We start from the raw sequence: 22947 nt of genomic DNA on the forward strand, positions 1-22947 counted from the left end.
CTTAACACGGTGCCTGACAAATGACACTCAATAAACGGTACTGCAATAATGATCAGAGCACATTAAAGTTCACAGATCACTTTCTCACATATTATTTTGTTGAATACTAAATAGTATTATGAAGTGTTGAGGGAATGGGGTCCACAGAGGGTATACGACTTGCCTCTCCTTACACAGAAAAATAAAAATGTTTCTTAGTTTCAAGTTGTTTCTCCTACACCACACTTCATTGATGGAATTTTAGCTCCCTTGATGATTCTTTTTAGTTCAGTTTAAAGTCACTGGAAACATCTTACAAGTCTGTTTTCAGTCTGACAAACTTTAGGTCTACATGATTTGTCAGTGTATTTCTTATGTCAAATTAAGCTGTGTTTTTCTGAGATCCTGACAGATAATGTGTATATGTGAGATCTACTTTTCAATGAAGTTTTTAAGTCAATCTAAAATGACTAAACATCAGGACAGAGTAAAGGGAAAAGGGAAACTTAACAAACCTTCTAATAACTTTTCAAATTAGGTAATTTCATCTCTAATTTTCTGCAAAGAGTCTGAGGTTCAAATAAATTAAGCAGTTTGTAAAATATTACACAACTATGAAGAGGTGATAATGGGATTTAAAACAAGTCTTTTCTAATCTAAAGCTTTGGTTGTTGTTGCTTTGTTTTCTTTTTTGTTAATTTTCCTTATAGGTTATAGTTTTGAAATTTCTGCTATCTGAATTTCAATCTTATAGGAGCTATTATTCTATTACCTTTTGTCTTTAGCTTATTATTTTCTAGATTACTATTTTTTGAAATAGAGAATCTTCCTAATTCCTTGTTTTTATCTCACACCCACCTTCTGATGGGGAAGAGACCACACAGATTTTCTGATATAAAACAAACTGGAGCCATTTTACTTGTTTACGTCAATATTGATGACTAGGGGGAAAAAGTGACTTCTTGCCTCCTTAGAGACATGGATTAATCAAACCAATTAATACTTATAGTTGATAAATGGAAATGCCCATTCCTTTCTATTCTTTGGTAAGATTGCAGAAGGGACCCCTGAATTAATTTTCTTTTTCCGTATTCACCTTAACTTCTAAAGCTATACGTGAATGTTAGAAGTGTGAACCGAGGTAGAGAGAGCTTCCCAGAACACCAGTGTCCGTCTGTCTACTGCTTATTTGTCAGTTTGTGCTGTGCAAGAAATCGCTCCTTCATATCATAAAGAGGAAGTGTGACAGAGTAGCATGTATTTCATTGATGATGTATATCATGGAAAGAATAATAGCTTCTCTTTTACTATATCTTTCATAAACATTACAACTCATTTTGTTGAACTTCTCATTAAATTTTATTTCATAAAATATTAGGAGGGCAAATGATGTCTTTAAGTGAGTATTCCATAATATGGGCCACTATATTGCAAGAAAAATAAAAACATCCACAAAACAAAGCAATCTAACTGGCAAATAGCTCAGAAATGTTAGAATTATAGAACACAGTATAGAAAACCTCAATTCTTTTCTCCTCCTTCACGCTTTAGTTTCCTACCGTAAACGGTCATAACTATAACTTCACCTTTACCATTACTGAACCCCTTATCTCTTTTTTACCCATAGCCCTCCTTGCTAGTCCTTGAGCAAAGCTGTAATTTTAGGTGGGGCAGGTCAATACCACTTAGCCTTTGAAAAATCTTACGTTCACATCCCACACCGTTTATATTGGTTATTATTATTTTTTTCTAAACTGGGTTAAAACTCAGAGATCAAGCATATTTTCTGTATTTTCATCCCTAAGAAAAACCATCTGTCCATGTATCTGTGGTTAGCACTCTTGCTTCTACATGATTCTATTCAGCCACCTCATTCTCTCTGAAATATGCCTCAAGAAACTTGAGTCTTGCTACCTTTATTTCATTTACAGGCCTGTTTATAATGGATGAATCACAATTTACCTGAGTTTCCGTAAAATAAGAAACATGGATTTCTCGAATTTGCTAGGAAGATAATAAACTCTAAAAGGAGCAATGACAACAACAAAACCCAACAACATGCACATGCCCATTTTGATTGAACATGGAAATCGTGAATCTCACTAGTTTGGTTTGTGTAGCTACTATTTTGTTGCTAATTTTAAAATGGGTTGCAAACATTTATTTAATCTTACTGCACCAGTAGTTTCTCAGAGAGAAACTATAAATCAAAGTTGGCATTGTGCATCATCATACAAATTGATGTCAAAACTTGAGAACAATATATTTTTTTTGCTTGCATTGTGTGCTATAATAATGAGAGGCTATGCTAGTTCATATGGTATAATCAATCATATGTTAGTAGTTGGTAATGGTATTTATCTTTTCCCTGCAATCAGTCGATCCAGCACAGAACAGCCTTTCCATATAAGTACTGTCATCCCTTCAGGGTCCTGAAGGAGATGGTCTAGCACTTTATTTAAGTTTTACAAAAGTTAGAAATTCAGGTAGGAAGATATATACACTGTTTAGAGCAGCCAGAAACATAATGCTGTAGTCACCCTTCTATTCCCTGATGATACCGAACCTGACCTTTGGCATCCTGAATTCTTATTTAAATAGTTTAAGCTACTATTCTCTGCTAATGACTGCTTAGTTCTGCAGTTAAGGAGAAGGGGGTTGTTGTTGAGATTTGAAAAGCCAATATGTATAATGAATATATATATATATTTTTTAGTTTAGTGATTAATTGAACTGCTCACTACTAATCTGTCAAGCAGAAAGCTGCCATTCTGCTCCCCTTCCTGCTGCTATAGTCTACAGTTGGTTTTGTTCCATATTTCATAATATATGTGTAATTATTTCATGTTAATATTAAACTTTATGGAAGCATTAAAGGATCATCTTTGCTAAAGCATGAAGAATGTAAACATATCAGCAATGCAGCAACAGCAATAAGCATACTCTTTTCAAATTATACCACATAGTACACTGCTTAATATCATTACTAAAATCTGCTTTATTTAGAATGGGTAAAGTTATTAAAGCACCGCAAAGTCTATACTCAAAGTTTCAGGTATCTATCTTTAGAAGACGTTTTGGTGAAATCTTGCCATTCATTCAGTTTTTCATTTATCAACCTTTAATGAATACCCACTGTGAGCCAAGAACTTTGTTCAATGTTAAGAGATAAAAGAATGGGAAAAGGAGGAAGGGGTCCCTTCTCTGAAATAGTTTATATAATATAGATTGGCAACCAACCTAATAGATTTTGAGAGTCTTTCCTTCTCTAGAATTCTATTAACTTACGCCTAAAGCTGATACCCTACAAGGATTCAGGAGCAATCCAATTCTCCTAAAAGATTTGTTCTGGGAAGTGGCTGTTTCTGGCGGAGTTGTATCCCTATCAGATATTTTCGCTTTCCTCTTCCTTGGCTCTTACAGTTCAGAGTTTGCCCTACATTAAACTGTCACAGTAAAGTGATAAAAATCTTTCCTCGGATATATTCATTTGATTCTTAATAATTTTTGATTATCCATGTAAATTATTTTGGGGGTAAAAGGCAGTATGCCTTGCTCTTAATGAAAAAAAATTGAGAAAAATTAGGTATACTAAAACATATTTGTTCATTTTTCATTGCAATATTCTTATTTCATAAATGTACTCATTCAAATCAAGAATACAAAAAGGACAAATAATTTTATAATTTACCTTCTTTAAATTCTTTCAAACTCAGGAAATTTCTGTCTCTTTCTAAAGAGTAGCATATTTGGGTAGTACAGGGGGCTTGGTAGAGTATGTACTGAACTGGTTCTTCATATGATTATTTAAAAAACTCAGATATTTTAACATTTAAAAAATTCAGCACATTAGAATAATGTAGATTCCAAAAGATTATACAATAGTTTCATATTTTAATGAAAGCAGTTTATTTACAGATTTATTTTTCATTTAAAAGTATCTCTTGATAGATTAAATATTCACTTGGCTTCCGGTGTTTATATGACATTGCATCTGTCACTCTTGAAATGCACCTTTTGGAATGCAGAATTAAAGTTCTTTAAATATAAAATAGCTGTCTGATCAAGTTTTCATATCACTATCAAACTAATTTTGAGATCAGGTGTCAAAACTAAAACTGCAAGTGAATTTTTTGAGACAGACTGTCTGTTAGCTTCATTCAGAATGGCAGATTCTTTCCCCCCAGAATATTACTTTCTTTTCCCTTCCCCAAATAATAATAGGCAAAATATATTCAATTCAAATTGACATTTTCTCAAATATAGCTTAGTCGCTAAGACACCTGTGAACTTCAACTTTTAGAACCTGTTAAAGGTAACCATCCTCTTTTGTGGGTTTAAAAATAGTCCTCTTAAAGACTGTGGCTCATGATAGATGAGTTTATCATTTCTTATAGAATCATCAGACTATTAAATGCTGGAATAATATATCTTTATAGTTTTAATTCCTATCACTTATGCATATTAATCTAAATAATTCCTGTAAGGAAAAATGGATTTCTTGTGTAATTACTTCAGAGAGTGTCTCTTTTGATGACATTTATAAATTCATACTATAAATAAAGGGTATTTTGAATGAAGAGCTTGGAATCTCCTTGGTTCCTTATTTATGAATGAGAATGACAGTATCTGAATCAGAATGTAGTTTTTAGCAGAAAATGAGATAACAGGTTAAGTACTTAGTATTTTGACCAAAATATAGCAGGGTCTTAATAAATGTAAGTTTTTATTCTAATGTGCTGATTTGTAGCTCACCATGGTTGGAGCATGTAGAAATGGTGCTGTTTGACAAAATGTTGATAAATCTTAGTATTGCTAAAGAAAAAATGACCATGTATATAACACACTTAGTCAATATTATGCGAAGAGTGGTAGAATTTTTTCACTGCCTTTTTAAATGAAAATTCCCATCTGCACAATACGAAATTTTTAAAAATGTAAAGACATTGAATAGCAATAATAATTAATTTTGAAAGTTTTCTAGTTAAATTTCAGGCTTAAAATGAAGTTGACAGACACCGTTTAATTTTATTTTGTGAGTAGATGACAGAGACTTAAAAAGTGACCTGCTTTTTGCCAGACAGAAATTTTGGGGGCCAGTGAAATGACACGCACTAAAGAAAAAGATGGCATTTTAAACTGAGAAAAATAATTTTTATGGTACATTAAGGATTAATCGACTGGAAATCCAGGATATTACACTGTATATAGCTGATGGCAGGTGTTATTTTATTTTTAGAGAAATCTATATTTCAGAAAGATCATAAATAAAAGATGAATTTTAAAGCTAATATATGCTATAAGAAAGAATAATATGTGATTAACGTAGTAAGGAAAGAAGAAAATTTACACTTGTAAATCATCTTTTTCTCTTTCATTATTCTGTAATAATTCTTTGAAACAAAACTGAGAAGTGCTCATTGTATTCCAAAATGTATCATGTGTCAAATTTTTTACTTCAGATGCCATAAGAATCTGTTGAAACCAATAATATGTTAATTACAAAGGCTTCATTGATTTAAAAGATTCCAAATGGACACCATGGAGCACAAACTACCTAAGTAAAGACTACATTAAAGCTAAAATTTATTCTGATCAGTCCTATTCTAATTCCAATTAGAATAATGTTCAGTTAGAACAGATGTACGTTATGAAAATATTATGTTATTTTTATTACTTTTACATCCATGATTGAGTCAAATCTTAAAATTTAAGTGTGGAATTGGGAGGTGGCAGGGAGAAAGAAGTAGAAAATGCTTTTCTTTGAGTTCGGCACATGCTTATATACAAACTAGCATTAATTTGGATAAACATCACTGGAGTTCACACTGCATTAATCAACAGAATTTTTCATCTTTATGTTAAGAACACAATTACATACTAACTTATCCATTCAGCAGTTAGTGAACACTCTGTTTTATCCTTTATTTATTCTTTACCAAGAGAAATGTATGAGTTAACACCAGTAGTTCTAAGACATAATTGGAAAAAAGTCTTAAAAAATAATATCTCCTCATTCTCTCTCTACTTGTCTTATTTAAGAACCTCATTTTTCATTGCTAAGAACAATATATATTATTCCTACATTATAACTATCTTCCTAGGTAGTCAAAGTACCTTGAAATCCATTAATGAATAATTAAGTGTAATAGCAAGTTATTTGCGACGTTTTCCCATGTTTAGACAACACATATTTTTCTGAAGTGTTCAACATATTATAAACTTATTATTAATAAAATGTGTTTAAGTCGTTTGCTCCATTTGAAATTATTTAGGTATTAATAAATTATATACATAAATGCATATAATTTAAAGCACAGACAGCAACTACATATGAGTCGATTATTTTAATGAACATGTGTTGTTGCTTTCATTGGATGTGGGCTAAGCATTATGCAAATGTATTACAGTAATGGAATCTCTTAGCATTTCCAGATAACAACTCATTAATAGTTTTGTGTTTCTGTTACTGTATTAAAGCATTTCTAATTCTTCCCTTTCTTATCTTATAGGAAATAAATGATGTGGACGTACAGGAACTTGTAAGAAGGTCAATTGGAAGGTTAACCATCATTCGTCAGACATTTCCAGTCCCCCAGAATATAAGTCAGCGATGTTTCCGTGGCAACCATCGAATATCTTCAACGTTGTGTGATCCAAAGGATCCATTTGCTCAGAATATGGAGGTATATTCTAAGTCCCTGGATATTCCTTCAAGGATGTTTTGTTGGGCAGTTGTAGAGAGAGCTTTTCCAGTGGCATTGCACTCAGAATTGTACACATTTCCATTTTCTGAACTATTCTCCTCTTCCAGCAATTTCATAAGTCTGATGGGGAGAGTGCTAAGAATCTGTCTTTGATCATTTTGACCTCATTACAGCAAAATATCTACTTGTTTAATAAAAATATAATAAGTAAACGTTTATTTCTTTTCAGCAATTAAATCGATAGCATTTCTCATGGTGAATTTGTGATTGATACTCCTTAATGCCAAACTCCAAATTACTAAGCTAATAAATTTGCTTGCCTTTTCTGGCATAACAAGGATATAGACGTTTATTCTTTTTTAAAGATTAATTTCCGATTGGAAGAACTTCACCAAAAAAAATTTAGAAATCCAAAAAATGCTGTAGTGTTATAAAGTTATATCCAACTCAGAGGGGATATAGCTGAAACCTTTGCTATTCAGAATACAACAAAGAATTTGAAAGTAGATGAATGCAGTCTCTGAGCAGCAAAATAAAGAACCCCAAGTCCCTGAAGCTCACTCATAAGAATGCCCTTTTAATACTCACCTGGAGCCTATTTCTTTTTCTTAAGGAAAATCCTATCAGATTTTTTTGTTTTATTTCTCTTTGCACTGGAGTTCTCAATATGTCAGTCTGATGGAGGTTTAACAAAGGCAGGCACATCAACAAGAATAGGGCTCCATAAGAAGCACTCGAGCTAGGCAAGAGACAGGAAAAGAGAAATCAAACAGATACACTAGGGCTTCCCTGGTGGCGCAGTGGTTGAGAGTCCGCCTGCCGATGCAGGGGACACGGGTTCGTGCCCCGGTCTGGGAGGATCCCACATGCCGCAGAGCGGCTGGGCCCGTGAGCCATGGCCGCTGAGCCTGCGCGTCCGGAGCCTGTGCTTCGCAACGGGGGAGGCCACGACAGTGAGAGGCCCGCGTACCGCAAAAAAAACCAACAACAACAAAAAAAAACAGATACACTAATTCAGATATCCTATCAGAGCAGGACTTTCCCTGTAAAACAACTCTATATCATAAAGCAGTTCCTAAGAGTACCACTGTAGAATATTGCTAGTATATTAGTTAATTTTTAAACAGTATCGCTGAGATATCAACAGAGGTTAAAGTCATGATCAATTTCATAGGTTAAAAAAATGATATATTCCTTCAAAATGTTTAATATCAAAAACATTTTAGTACTTAGAGATGTTTAGTTTGAAAAGCTTGGGAAAATAATCCTAGGAGAACTAGTTCATTCCCAATAATACTGGATAAATAAGTCGACTTGGCAAAACTACTTCTTTGTTTGAAAGTTAACTCCACAGCTTCCCTATTTTTAGTCAGCTTTGAATTTTTTTAGATAAATTACCATTTATCTAACCATTTCTTCATACTTATTACCATTGTAATGAGCCATGTGTATTTACCAGGCAGCTGGCTCTGGGATCATTGCCCATAGAACTTTCCTACTAAATTTTAAGCTCTTTTAGAATAGGTTCTCTCCAGAACCAGGCATCATAAAATCACATTAACTACTTGTCTATTTTTCTTTCTCCCATCATATCTACCATGGTGCTTTGCACCTTTGTAAATATTTGTGGATTTGAATGTAATTGATAAGAACGCAGGGGTCAAAGTAAGCTACTCAAGCCTAAACAAGGTTTAAGTTTCATACTTCCAGTGACCCATCTTTTCATATTAATTGGTCATGAATATAATTCATGTGGAAATGATAGAATTTTAAATAGAGAAAAACACGAAAGAACTTTGACTTAGAAAATCGTGAGATATTAAAGGCTGCTCCTGTCAAAAGAGGTAGTAGGAAATGGACAGATTGGGAAAGCAGAAAGTCATTGTATAGTATTTTAAAGCACATTCACCTAACAGCACAATCCTTCTGATTCAATTAATGAATTCCTTGAAATCAGGGAACAAATATTTTATTTATCTTTATATTCCCAGACCTATCTGATGAATTAAGGATGTACTGGAAGCACCACTCCTCCTTCCCTATACCTTCATCATACTCCCCTCAAACCCACAGATAGAAGAAAACAGGATGATTACTTTTTCTTTGTGCATGTATTACATTTAGTGTCCCTAGTATATGTAATAGGATTAGACTGAATGTTTAATATATAAAAGGAAAACTGACAGAAACTTTTATATGTGAAGATTTATATAATGAAGTGTCTAAATGCAGGGCTCTTGAATTTAAAATGTCCCACGAAAAGCAGAGCATTTGATGTAGAGGCTTGCCTTGGTGCATATTTTATCTCACTGAAGTTAAAGGAAACAACAAGAAAAGTACTTATTAAAAATTTGGACCCCCCCCCCCCCGTGAGGTTCCCTAGGAAAAGCAGCCCTCTCAACTTGGAGTCCATAAAAACAGTGCAGATAAAAATGATCACAGACATATCTTATCAGCAGGGTACAGTTAAAAAACAAACTAAGAAAAAAGCTATGAAAATATGATTCAAGTCAGCTCTAAAAATAGAAACCTAGCTATAAAATCACAATAATCACTACAACAGAGGAGAAGAGGGTACAGTGAGCCCATGTAGAGATCTCCAGGCTGTTACATATTTCAGTATACGTAGAAAGGGGAGTAAGATTTACAAAGAACAAAAAACATGTTTCCTCAATCTTTAAATTAGTGCCAGAAAGACTAAAATCCAGGATTAGCTGAAGTTGCAAAATAAATGTTAAAGATACCTTTTAGCTAGAAACAGAGTTTTTAGCAATATATGAAGCAAGAAAGAAGTGAACCATTTACTGCTTGGTGAAACTAATGTTAGCTTGGCTGCCAATGGAGGGAAAATAGAAATATTCAAATCCTTTTGCTTCTGTTTTCTCCATCTAGGAAAACAGTGTCCTCAAATTGGAAAGATTAAAGTCATTAAAAGAAAAGTAAACCGCTGGTTTAGAAGGAGCAGGGGTTTGCAGATCGTTAGAGTATACCTTGCTCTTCTAAAATGAGGCCTGAGAAATAATTGCTCAGAGCAGTAAATAAACCAGTAGATATGATCACAATATTGCAACTTAGAAAAGTACTTGAGAAGAGAACCCAAGTACAAGACATTGGTAATTATCCCAATTTTCAAAAGGAAGGAAAATGATCTGACAACCAGAGTTTAATATACTAAAATTAATATTTGGATAAATTGTAGACTATATTATTAAATATATGGTTTGGGGAACTTCAAATAAGATAATAGGACTTCCTTAAGAGCAAGCACTGCCAGACTAAGTCCTACTTAATATTTTTTTTAGATTGGGAGAATGTCATAAATCTATTTATTGTATATTGATTTTAATGCAGTGTTTGACAAATTTCCTTATGAAATCCTTATGGGAAGACATTAAAAAGTCTAAATAAGTTGATGTCATTCAAACATTTTCACCAAAGCCTCCTAAGAAGAGAAGATGGTAAACACTCTGGCTTCAGATTTTTTTAAAAGTTCAAAATGTATTAAAGTTTCATTATTATCTTTAAAAGTTATAAAACATATGAGTTTCTTTGAAATTAAAAGTAATATTTCAAATAATTTATCAGTTAAATTACTTTGTTTTCTCTCCAAATTGATAAGCAAAATTGATAAGCATAGAACATGCCCCAGAGGTATTCTGTAGCTTTGAGTATCTTTAATACCTACAACTTTTCACCAGAGCTTCTCTTACCCTCAATTTGAGAAATATGGAACTAGAGGAATATTCAAACCATGCTGATAAATATTCTACTCTTGAAGTGCAAGGAATTCTCTGTGGTCACCCAAAGAGTCTGTCCTTGGACCTAATATTTTCAAAATGTTTATAACTACACAAATGAAATGAATGAAGTATGCCTCTCAGATTTGTAAATGACATAAAGCTAGGAGAGAAAGCTTACATTGTGTTACATCATCAAGATTCAAGTTGTTAATATTCACTGAGTAATATGCCTAAAAATTGAAATATGACAGAGATAAAGTATAGGTTCAAAGTCGATTACAGACAGTCTAGATGGATGAGAACTGGTTTGACAGTTTAAGGCTGTTAAGACGAAGGCAAACTTGACTTGAGTATAGCAGAAGTCATATTTGCTCCAAGCCACTCTAATGTAATCTTGGTCTCTATGTCAGAAGCATTTTGCTAAGATCAAGAGAGACAGCGTCTTGTACTACTTTCTCCTAGTCAGCTCACATCTGCAATAATGTGTTAGTTCTGGGTACTAAACTTTCGACAGAAACATTGAAAAATAAGAGAAGGACAGAGGAAGAATGCGGAGATGATGAGCAGCCTAGAAGTAATACCAGATGATAAACAACTGAAGGAAAGAGGATGTTTCAGGGCAAGACAAAGGAGGTGTCAGATATCGAAAGGTTGGCATGTAGAGGAGGTTGGTGCCCATGGTCAGTGAAGTCAGAAAACAAGTGTAGTAACAGTAGGTAGAGAAAAATGATTGGTCGACTGGTGGGATACTGAAGTTTAAGATGTTAGAGGAGTTGTTCATTTGGGTCTAGTAAATAGTCATTTGTGTTGGTCATGGCCAGAGTAGAAGTGAAGGTCATCTGTGTAGAAATTGAAGTGACCTTTTTTAAATATAAGGAGGCAGTTTGGGATCACTGTGAGGGAGGAGTCGTGAATAAAGAGTGACCAAGAGGTTAGTAGGTGCTGGCAGAAAGGTGCTGTGACGTGTGGCATAAAAACGAACACGAACCTCAAAAGAGAATAGGTACTTGCCTGAGAAAGAAGTAAAAGAAGGGGTAATAGAAAACTCAGAGAATGTCATCACTCCCTTTTGATCCTGCAGTTTAGGTAGTGGGGAAATGAGGAGAGGTAGTCATTTGTTGAAAACACCTGTCACATACCGAGTACAAGGCACTCAGCTTTAAGCCTGTCATGGATGCTAAAGCGCGTGCTTTATGGTGTGCAAAGGAGACTGTGCCACAAGAAGTGTCAGGTTTGGATGGAAGCCAGGTTGGCAGGTCTCTCTTATCTTGACTTCTGTTAAACCTACCTGATGTTAAACTTGGCTTTCTTTGACTTCTTTTCCTTGACAACAGTGTATGAAAAACCAAATATATGCTAGGCTCTAGGCTAAGTCAAAAGGAAATAAAAAATAAGGGAAACAAAAGTAAAAAGGGAAAACAATATGAGCCCTTGTCCAGAAAGCACCCATATTCTAGTGTGAAAAGCAGAATTTAAAAAATCTTAGCATTATGATATGCTTCGATAGGGGTATGCGCCAAGTGGTATGGGAGATAAAATGAGGACTGCCCACCTAGACTGGGAGTGGGGAGAATCCTGAGAAGTTGTCAGGATAAGATTCACCCAGCTTGTGACCCATGAATTGAATACGAGAGGAAGTTAACTAGATGGAGAAAGATAAAGAGACATCAAAGGACGCTCCCACAACTGTCTCATCTACACACTTAAAGAAATCAGTCAGAGGGTGAAACAAAATAAAGCTAGGTTGCTAAGAACAAGCGAGTTGGAGGCAGTGGTGCAGGAGAGGTCAGAAAAGGCCAGATTATTGCATATTATTGAGAAATCATCAAAAGATTTGCTCTGGATTTTTGGGTACAGCTCACTCATCCATCATGTTTCGTCTAGGTTTACCTTCGGGGTCTTCATAGTCTAATTCAGATGAAGTTTGATTCATCAGGTACTTTTAACATCAAGTCTCACTCTTCGTTCATTGCCAATCGCACCATCCCTCCTGGTCCCTCTAGTAATTACCTGGTGGCTGGGTAGCGGGGTAGGCGGTGGTGAGAATGAGAATATCCTATCCTAATATTTCCTTATAAAGAACAAACTGGAATTTCACTTAGTGCATAAGAGTGTTCAAAGTCTGTTTAAAGAAAGGTCTACAAGCACGAGTGGATTTACCTAGTTTTGAAAGAAAACTCAAAAGGCACTGTTAGGAACTGCTTATTAACAGTTGTTCCTAGTATCAAACTTTCAGCATCCTAATAGTTGAAGCTTAGTACCATGCTGTGTTGTGGACAGAAAATTTCATAAGATTCCTTCATGATTAATTATAAGGAAAGGGTAATCAAAGTACTGTCCCCTTTATTTGCAGGAAAAAAATGTGATAACAAGATTTAAAAATCTGAGAAAATTGCTTAAAATGGATTTAATTTTTATAGCTGAGTTCTTATTTTTTAATTTTCTATTAGAGTTTTCCTTCAAAGAGGAAATAATATAACATTGTTATATTATTTAACCTCTGTTATTGACCTTGGATATCTCTTGGTGTCTGTATTTTTAAAATATTGTTTATAATTTATTTGAATAATAAACACCATCGGTAATTAACAATGAGGATACTGGTTCTGGCAAGACTTAAGTGTAAGAGTGCAATACAGCTTATCAAACATGTGTATAATTCATTTTAAATCTGTATAGAGGGAAGATAACATGATTACATTAGAAGAAGAAAGAGTTAATGTAAACACACATTCACAGTGAATAGCTTATGATATTTGTCATGTTAATTAATTGCAATGCACATTTATATTATTTTGTATAGACCCTTGATCATTGTAATGTTTATGAATGGTGCTGTTTCCTCTCGCTTTTTTCATTACTTTATCTCCAGAGGCACAAATGTACAGGCAGATGTCTGCTTCCTTTTTTTTTTTGCACCTATGACACTCATCTTCTATGTAAGATCAAGTTGATATTTCTCCGTCTGAATAACCAGAATGCAAAAACTTGACATATTCAGAAAACGTATTGTTCAGTTTGCCCTTCCAGTCTTAAGCCCTTAGATCCTTACCTCCTCAGAAAGAAATAAGGACTACTGATTTTCTAAGGTCTGACACTAACAGCCTGGCTCTGTCGAAACTTCTCTTTTTTATCTTCTCTTTCTCAACTAAATAAGCTGAAAAAGCAATTGGGGCATACAATCAGACAAGACTTCATTCTCAATAACAAAATTGTCCAGGAAATGAAAAAAGAAACCTTCTGCTTAATAATAACCCAGTAAACCAACTATCTGTGAACGGAAGCAACTGAGCTGATGACTTTCTCCTTGTTCTTGATGGTTGGCATCAATGATTCTAATGATTACTGTCTAATGTCTTTTCAGATTTCAAACCTTTACATATATGACACGGTGCTTCTGCTTGCTAATGCTTTTCATAAGAAGCTGGAGGACCGAAAGTGGCACAGTATGGCTAGTTTGTCATGTATCAGAAAGAACTCCAAGCCCTGGCAGGGAGGGCGTTCCATGCTGGAGACCATCAAGAAGGTAATTTCTGACTAGCATTTCTTTTTTTTTTTATTTTTTATTTATTCATCCATTAGTTTTTTGTGTTGTTGTTGTTAATTTTATTTTTTTAATGAAGTATAGTTGATTACAGTATTGTGCCAGTCTCTGCTGTACAGCAAGGTAACTCTTATACACATATAGACATTCTTTTTTAATATTCTTTTCCATTATGGTTTATCACAGGATATTGAATATAGTTCCCTGTGCTAAACAATAGCATCTTACTGTTTACCCATCCTATATATAATAGTTTACATCTGCTAATCCCGAACTCCCAATCCATCCCTCCACCACACCCCCTCCCCCTTGGCAACCGCAAGTCTGACTAGCATTTCACTCTTCCTAATTTTTATGCAAGGAGGAACAAGAAGTCATTGTTTGATGAGATATCTTTTAGTAGGATTTTTTTTCACTAATGTTGCTGCCTATTCAAAGCACAAAACACTGTAACAGGTAAATGAAATATTTAAAAAATCAAGGTCAGAAAATCATATACGTCTATGAAACAGGGAGCCCTTATTTATTTGTAAGGAAATTTTATGCAGGTAAAAAATTAGTTGTTGAAATGTACTTTCATTATATCATTAGGGTCAGAGATGCTCAAATTATTTTGGTACCTGTCACAAAATACAAAAAGTTATTTATTTATTTTTCTTTAAACTACACCATCCACTGAAAAAAATAAACACTAGACCTAGGTGTTTTTCAGTTAGATGATGCATGGTAAGACATTGGATGTAATGATCTTTAATTTACCTGACAACAAAAATATTCATAAACAGTTAATCTTTTACAGCATTTGTGAACTATTTGGGGTACTTGATGGCATTCTTCTTCTTCACTTTCAATGTGGTATTTAGCCTGGCTGTGACCTGCTTTGGCTCAGCTACCTGCTCCATTCGCATAATGTTGTTTAGCTCCTCTCAAAGCTATAAGCATCCTGCAGTTTATTAGCCTCTTCGTCATGTCATCCTTGCTGGCATTTTCCATTTGTCTCGCACAGCTTCTTGGATTTAAAATGAAATGATTAATAAAACAAACAAATTTCTCCTGTACCCTTTACACAAAGGAGACAGCCGTTTGGAAGTTCATATTCTTCATTTTATGCATCCTTTTTCTTTCTGCATGTGTTTGCCTTTTTCTCCTGAAATAGTTAAGAGAAATAGCTAGTCAAATGAAATATGAAGTATTTAGAAATGCCAGAGAAAAATCTAAAAATTAACATTAAAAGGGAGCTAGATGTACAAAAACCAGGAAGTAGAGGGAAAAATGTTTCAAATAGAGAAAAGCCTGGATCTTCCTCTTGGTACTGTATCCTCTTTGCAGAAGAATCACTTTAATGAGAATTTAGGCTCTTATCAACAGAGGTGCTTGAGAATTAAATGTATTGAATATATTGGCAGAGGAGGATTTTTCAACTGAAAAATTAGTAAGTCAAATCTAAGCTCAAGGTGTTGCCAAAATCCCCCAGCTCTATCTATGTAGAGAGCTGGCAGGTATGAATCCAAGGGAGATTGTTGAACATGGTTCTGATCCTGCCAATTTATTAATTCATGGTGTGTCTAGGATGCAGGAACCTGAATATATTCATTCTTCGGAAGCTGCCTCACAAAGACAGAATAATTGTTTGGGAGGTTGCTTAGGAGATATTTATTTAGTGAAAGTATCAGTAGGAGGGAAAGAGAGACACTATAATATGTAGGTATTTCTTATGGAGCAATTCAATGTGTAAAATGTTGTTAAATTTATAATCAAAACAACGATTTCATATGATAATTATGAAATTTTATTTTGGGAGAATATTTGCATATCTCCTGTAAACTTTCAACCCGGTGGCACTTTTTAAAGGAATATATCCATTCTGTGTATCTAGAGACAATTTGAATGCTATGTTTGATTGCAAATGTTCTATTTCATTATTTTTTTCTCACATTTCAAATTGCCCTTAAAAACGGAGTTAAGTTTTTCCCATCATATTACTTTGCCTCCTCTCAGTGTCTTGGTTATCCCATTTGGATGTCCAGGCTGATGACACTTCACAAAACAAGAGAATTTGAGAAAAAGTGTGCTACTCACTCAGGGACTCCTGGGGAAAGCAGAGTGGGCCCATGCAGGCCCAGGCTGGCTTGAGCAAAGCACTGTGAATGGGCTGGGCATTTCAGTTGTTAGGGATGGGGCTAAGAAAAGTTCCCATTTATGTGGGCTGGAGATTTTTGAGGCTTAAATTTCCCAGGGGTGTTAAAGAAGGAGGTGCAGGATGGGCTTTCTTAATCAGCCTGTCCGTATGTGGAGCCAAATAAGAAAGGAAAAGCAAGGCTTAAAGAGAAGTCAGGGGCTTCCCTGGTGGCGCAGTGGTTGAGAGTCCACCTGCCGATGCAGGGGACACGGGTTCGTGCCCCGGTCCGGGAAGATCCCACATGCCACGGAGCGGCTGGGCCCGTGAGCCATGGCCGCTGAGCCTGCGCGTCCGGAGCCTGCGCTCCGCAACGGGAGAGGCCACAGCAGTGAGAGGTCCGCGTACCGCAAAAAAAAAAAAAAGTCAGCAGCCAGACCTCACAAATGAGGTCAGGCTCTTTATTACAATGTGAATATTCTAGTGATAAAATTCTTAATTACATTCAAGTAACCACTGCGTGCCTATATTCTGAGCGTGCTCTATACACTTTACAAAGCCTATGTACTAATGCAAGGAGTACAAAGAATTGATGTCCATGAATGGACATGGTATCTATCTATATAGTTATCTTTTTATAACCCTCAGAAAAGATTTAGAGTATTCTTCATACATGTTTTCATTGTATTTATTCCTGAAATTTTGTAGGGTTTTGAGTATGCGCATCTGTGCGTGTATACATGTGTTTGTGCACGCTATCATGAATAGGATATGTTTCCACTATATTTTTGAACTAGTCATTGTAGGTACATGAGGAAGTTATTGGTGTTTGATACATTTTGTGACTGACCTGATCAACTTGTTACTAAACTCCAGATTCTTACTTCTTTCTTTGTAGTTTATTCCCATGTGTTTTTCAAGTAGATATTGATATCATCTTCAAAAAATTGTCATCACTTAATTGTAATACTTTATATCTTTTTAAACCTTTAAAAAAATTTTCTTGGGGCATCTGGGAGCACAACCTGCCAGGTGCATCTGGAGCCCTGTGGGCTTTGGAGGCGGCCAACTTCCCCTGCTGCAAGTGAGAAAGCCAGGGCACCTCCATGTCAGAGACGATGAGGCCAGGATTCTACCTCTACGGGAAAGCTGCAGATGATGCTGACCGGGCCTGGAGCTGACCTGCAGAGCCCCGCTGCACCGGACACATTATTATCCAGCTCTCCTGTGATGCATTCTTCAGTGATTCCTCTTGATTTTGTTGTCAGTTCACCACTGACATGTGGCACTCTCAGCTCTTGGATAGAGAGAACTCCAAGCAGTGCTGTTAGGGGCACACCCATGAGGCAGAGGCCTGACCTGGGTTCTGCACAAAACGTTCTGCAGGTGGATTTCCAGTATGGGCCAGTAATAGAAGATAGAGTGGCCAGTGAGCAGTTTCTAGGCCAAAAACTTCTGATTTGAGGAACAGATGTAAATATGGAAACCTGCAAAACAAATTTGCAGAGATTTTATTGACCCTCTGGCTTAAAGAAGAAGAAAATACTGCCGTAGATATTGCTGAGCCTCCGTACATGCAGTTACTTGGAAAAACTAATATTATTGGGAAGCCATTTTTAAATGTAAACTGTGAACACAGAAAATCATTTGACAAACATCTGAATAGACAGTTCATCTGCTTCCCACTGGAAGTTATCCTGACTTTTAATATGACTCTTGAGATCTTTGACAGTTACCTGACTCAATCTTAGAACATCAGATACGATAGGACCATTCAGTGTATTGGAGATGAAGAATATGAGAAACCTGAATCCAGAAGACGTCAGTCAGCTCATCACCATCAACGTGATGATGATCAGGGTGTCCCAGCTGATTCCAGAGATGCGTGGGGCCTTTTTCCAGTGCCAGGTGTGCCCTCCTAGTGGAGATGGACCTTGTCAGAGTATGGGCATGCTGCCATACCGCCCACAGTGTGGTGCTCACCCAGGACTGCTTGTCACGTTCTCTGATAAACAGATGATCAGACTCCAAGAGTCTCCTGAAAATATGCCTGCAGGGCAGATGCCTCATGCTGTCATCCTTTTACTCACAATGACATTGTTGACACGATTCATCTTGGGGACAGAGTGAATATCACAGGCATTTATCCAGCTGTTCCTATTGAATCAGCCCAATGGTGAGTAATGTGAAGTCTGTCTACAGAACCCTCATTGATGTCATTCATTATCAGAAAATGGATGCAAAACGTCTGCACAAAGGAGATGAAGAAGTAAAACAAACTTTTTTTCAGAGAAGCATGTGGAATTACTTAAGAAACTTTCCAGAAAACCAGACATTTATGAGAGACTTGCTTCAGCCTCAGGTCCAAGCACTTAAGAACAGGAAGATTTCAAAAAGGGAAACTTGCTTCAGATTTTCTGGGGAACAGGGAAGGATTTTAGTCCAACAGGAAAAGGCAGATTTCATGCTGAGATCAACATCCTGCTGTGCAGTGACCCTGGGACCAGCAAGTCCCAGCTCCTGCAATGTGTATACAACCTGGTACCCTGGGACCAGTATGCACCTGGGAAGGGCTTCAGTGCAGTCAGCCTAACAGTATATGTGAAAGACCCCAAATGGAGGCAGCTGGTCCTGCAGACTGGTGCCCTTATCCTTAGTGACAGTGGCATCTACTGTATTGATACTTGAAAAGATGAATCAAAGTACAAGACCAGTGTTGCTTGAAGCCAGGGAACAGCTAACTCTCCTTACCACAATGGCTGGGGTTATTTGCAAGCTCAATGCGTGCACATGTGTCCTGACAGCAGCAAATTCTATTGAGTCTTAGTGTAACGCTAATAAATACCACCTTTGAAAATATCCAGCGACTTCACACCTTATTACCCAGGTTCGGTTCCACCTTCCTCATGCTCGACCTCAGGATGAAACCTGTGGCAGGCATCTGGCTCACCACCTCGTGGCTGTGTACCGCTCGAGCAGGGAGCGTGTGAAAGAGGAGTTCATGGATACGGCAGTGCTAAAGGACTGCGCTGTCACAGCACTGGATGCCTAGGTTGAGTCAGGAAGCCAGCCAGGCTGTCAGCAAAGCTCAAGTAGAGGAGGAATGGTTTCTGCATACTCTCCAAAGCTGGAATCGTTAAAATGGCTTAGCAGAAGCCCATGCTAAAGTATGATATTCAAATAAAGTTGAAGCAAAGATACAGACCTCTATAGAGAGGCTGTAAGCAGTCTGCTACTAACCCCCAGACTGGCATTGTAGACATATCTATTCTTACTACAGGAATGAGTGTCATCTCTCCTAAATGGAAAGAAGAGTTAGCTGAAGCACTGAAAAAAACTTATTTTATCTAAGAGTAAGACATCAGCCCTAAAGCGCCCACAACTTTTTGAAGATGTTTGGGAACAATCTGGCATAGCCATTACCAAAGATATATTTGACAAAGCACCATGTGCCTTGGCTGAAGATGACTTTTTGACAGTGATTGGAAAAACTGCTCGCTTGCTCTGAAGCTCTGAGTGTTCAGGTCTTCTGCACTTGGGCACTGACTTTGCTTCCATATATGTGTATGGCATATGGGCCAACAGAAAGAAATTCTTTCTCCTTTTTTTTAACATCTTTATTGGAGTATAATTACTGTAAAATGTTGTGTTAGTTTCTGCTGTAAAACAAAGTGAATCAGCTATATGTATACATACATCCCCATATCTCCTCCCTCTTGCGTCTCCCTTCCACCCTCCCTATCCCACCCCTCTAGGTGGTCACAAAGCACCAGCTGATCTCCCTGAGCTATGCAGCTGCTTCCCACTAGCTATCTATTTTATATTTGGTAGTGTATATATGTAAGTGCTACTCTCTCACTTTGTCCCAGCTTACGCTTCCCCCTCCCTGTGTCCTCAAGTCCATTCTCTATGTCTGTGTCTTTATTCCTGTCCTGCCCCTAGGTTTATCAGAACCATTTTTTTTTTTTAGATTCCATATATATGTGTTAGCATAAGATATTTGTTTTTCTCTTTCTGACTTACTTCACTCTGTAGGACAGCCTCTAGGTCCATCCACCTCACTACAAATAACTCAGTTTTGTTTCTTTTTATGTCTGAGTAATATTCCATTGTATATATGTACCACATCTTCTTTATCCATTCACCTGTCCATGGACACTTAGGTTGCTTCCATGTCTTGGCTATTGTAAATAGAGCTGCAGTGAACATTGTGGTACGTGACTCTTTTTGAATTATGGTTTTCTCAGGGTATATGCCCAGTAGTGGGATTGCTGGGTCATATGGTAGTTCTATTTTTAGCTCTTTAAGAAACCTCCATACTGTTCTCCATAGTGACTGTATCAATTTACATTCCCACCAACAGGGCAAGAGGGTTCCCTTTTCTCCACACCCTCTCCAGCATTTATTGTTTGTAGATTTTTTGATGATGGCCATTCAGACTGGTGTGAGGTGATACCTCATTGTAGTTTTGATTTGCATTTCTCTAATGATTAGGGATGTTGAACATCCTTTCATCTGTTTGTTGGCAATCTGTATATCTCCTTTGGAGAAATGTCTGTTTAGGTCTATTTAGGTCACAGCCTCCCTGGAGGGGAGCTGTGGATAGTAACCTGTGCTTGCACACAGGCTTCTTGGTGGCAGCAGCAGCAGCCTTAGCATCTCATGCCTGTCTCTGGTTTCCGCGCTGTTAGCCACGGCTCGCGCCAGTCTCTGGAGCTCCTTTACGCGGTGCTCTGAATCCCCTCTCCTCCCGCACCAGGAAACAAAGAGGCAAGAAAGTCTCTTGCCTCTTCGGCAGGTCCAGACTCTTTCCCAGACTCCCTCCCGGCTAGCCCTGGCGCATTAACCCCTTCAGGCTGTGTTCACGCCGCCAACCCCAGTTTTCTCCCTGCGCTCGGACCAGCCCGAGCCTCAACTCCCAGCCCCGCCCGCCCCGGCGGGTGAGCAGACAAGCCTCTCGGGCTGGTGAGTGCCGGTCGGCCCTGACCCTCTGTGCGGGAATCTCTCCGCTTTGCCATCTGCACCCCTGTTGCTGCACTCTCCTCCGCGTCTCCGAAGCTTCCCCCTTCCGCCACCCGCAGTCTCCGCCTGCGAAGGGGCTTCTAGTGTGTGGAAACTTTTCCTCCTTCACGGCTCCCTCCCACTGGTGCAGGTCCTGTCCCTGTCTCTGTTTATTCTTTTTTCTTTTGCCCTACCCAGGTACGTGGGGAGTTTCTTGCCTTTTGGGAGGTCTGAGGTCTTCTGCCAGTGTTCAGTGGGTGTTCTATAGGAGTTGTTACACATGTAAATGTATTTCTGATGTATCTGTGGGGAGGAAGGTGATCTCCACGTCTTACTCCTCTGCCACCTTGAAGGTCTCCCTCCAGCACTTTAAATATATCATGCCACTCCCTTCTGGCCTGCAACATTTCTGTAGAAAAATCAGCTGATAGCCTTATGGGGGTTCCATTGTATATGCCTCTTTGTTTTTCTCTTTCTGTCTTTAAAATTCTCTGTTTAAGTTTTGCCATTTTAATGATGATATGTCTTGGTATGCGTCTGTTTGGATACATCTTATTCAGTACCCTCTGTTCTTTCTGTACAGGATATCTGTTTCTTTCTTCAAGTTTGGGAAGTTTCCAGCCATAGTTTCATCAAATACATTTTCAACCCCTTCTCTTTCTCTTCTTCTGGGACCTCTATAATGCAAATGTTGGTACACTCAATGTTATCTCAGAGATCTCTTAAACTATTCTAATTTTTAAATTTGTTTTTCTTTTCACTGTTCTGATCAAGTGATTTCCATTATCTAACTTCCAGATTACTTATGCTTTCTTCTGTATTACTTAGTCTTGTATACATTCCTTTTAGTGTGTTTTTCATTTCAGTTATTTTATTCTTCAGTTCGGATTGGTTCTTTTTTATATTTTCTAGTTCCTTGTTAAAATTCTGTGTTCTTCTACTCTTTTCCCTAATTCAGTTAGCATTCTTGTCATTAATGCTTTAAATACTTTATCTGGTAAATTGTTTATTTCTGTTTTATTATGTATTTTTGAGGGGTTTTCTCTTGCTCTTTCAATTGAGACCAATTCCTCTGTCTTCTCATTTGCTTAACTTTCTCTGTCTCTATGAATTGAGGGGAAACAGTTACCTGTTGCAGTCTTCAAGGAGTGTCCTTACATGGGAGCATCCATGTATAGTCTGTGTGTGCCCAGTGCCTTTGGTGGGAGAGCTGGATTTGACATGAATGCAAGTCACATTTTTCCTCATGGTGTGCTGGTAGCTATCAGCTGCCAGTGACTATTGCCTACCGATTGGGGATGGGGTCAGATCCAAAGTTGCTGGAACAGAAGCCCTGAAATTTGGGTACAAGGTGGCTCCATTCCCTTCAAGTATGTGCTCTCCCCTCTCTCAGCTTTGGCACCCCTGCCCCAGAGGAGAGCAGTGCTGGAGCAATAGGGGCCCATGTGGGCTCTCAGCTCATGATCGGGCATGGGCTGCAGAAGGTTGGCTGTAGGCAGAGGTCCAGGCTGTCTCTGGTGTGCTGCCTGTGTAGTGCCAGCAATGGCTGCCCCCTCCCTGCCCAGATGCTGCCCCAGATCTGAGTCGCCTCTGTGTTCCAAGGTCTACCACTTTCCTCGGTCTTGGCAGCCCTATATCCAGTGCAGAGCTGTGACATGAAATAAGCAAGGCTGGAACAATCGAGAGGCTCAGGCTGGGGCAGATGCTAGGTTGGTCGCAGAAAACCCGGCAGCCACTAGTGTGGTCTCACTCTGCCCTCTCCACGCTGCCTCAGGAGCAAGCCAGAGGATGCACACTCTTCACGAGCTGAGTTCAGGCTTCCCACAGCCCCCCTGTTAGTCTCAGTAGCCCTCCAACCAG

At 37.7% G+C, this 22947-nt stretch overlaps 1 protein-coding gene and 1 pseudogene across 4 annotated transcripts in view; both read left to right on the forward strand.

The window, feature by feature from the left end:
• Window positions 1-22947, forward strand: part of GRID2 (glutamate ionotropic receptor delta type subunit 2) — a gene marked incomplete at both ends in the record, with an annotated part of 1377541 nt that overhangs the window by 803358 nt on the left and 551236 nt on the right. For all 3 annotated transcript variants that reach the window (XM_082652914.1, XM_082652913.1, XM_082652915.1), the window contains 2 exons: window positions 6492-6665; window positions 13791-13952. In XM_082652914.1, the coding sequence (XP_082509040.1) occupies window positions 6492-6665; window positions 13791-13952 (336 nt within the window). The remainder of the gene's footprint in view (window positions 1-6491; window positions 6666-13790; window positions 13953-22947) is intronic.
• Window positions 16145-19594, forward strand: LOC309821766 (DNA replication licensing factor MCM4-like; annotated as a pseudogene). Its single transcript has 2 exons — window positions 16145-16255; window positions 17215-19594. The product of its transcript is annotated as a DNA replication licensing factor MCM4-like (transcript).

The sequence above is a fragment of the Grampus griseus genome, assembly GCF_964374135.1.
Source record: "Grampus griseus genome assembly, chromosome: 4".
Taxonomy (NCBI): domain Eukaryota; kingdom Metazoa; phylum Chordata; class Mammalia; order Artiodactyla; family Delphinidae; genus Grampus; species Grampus griseus.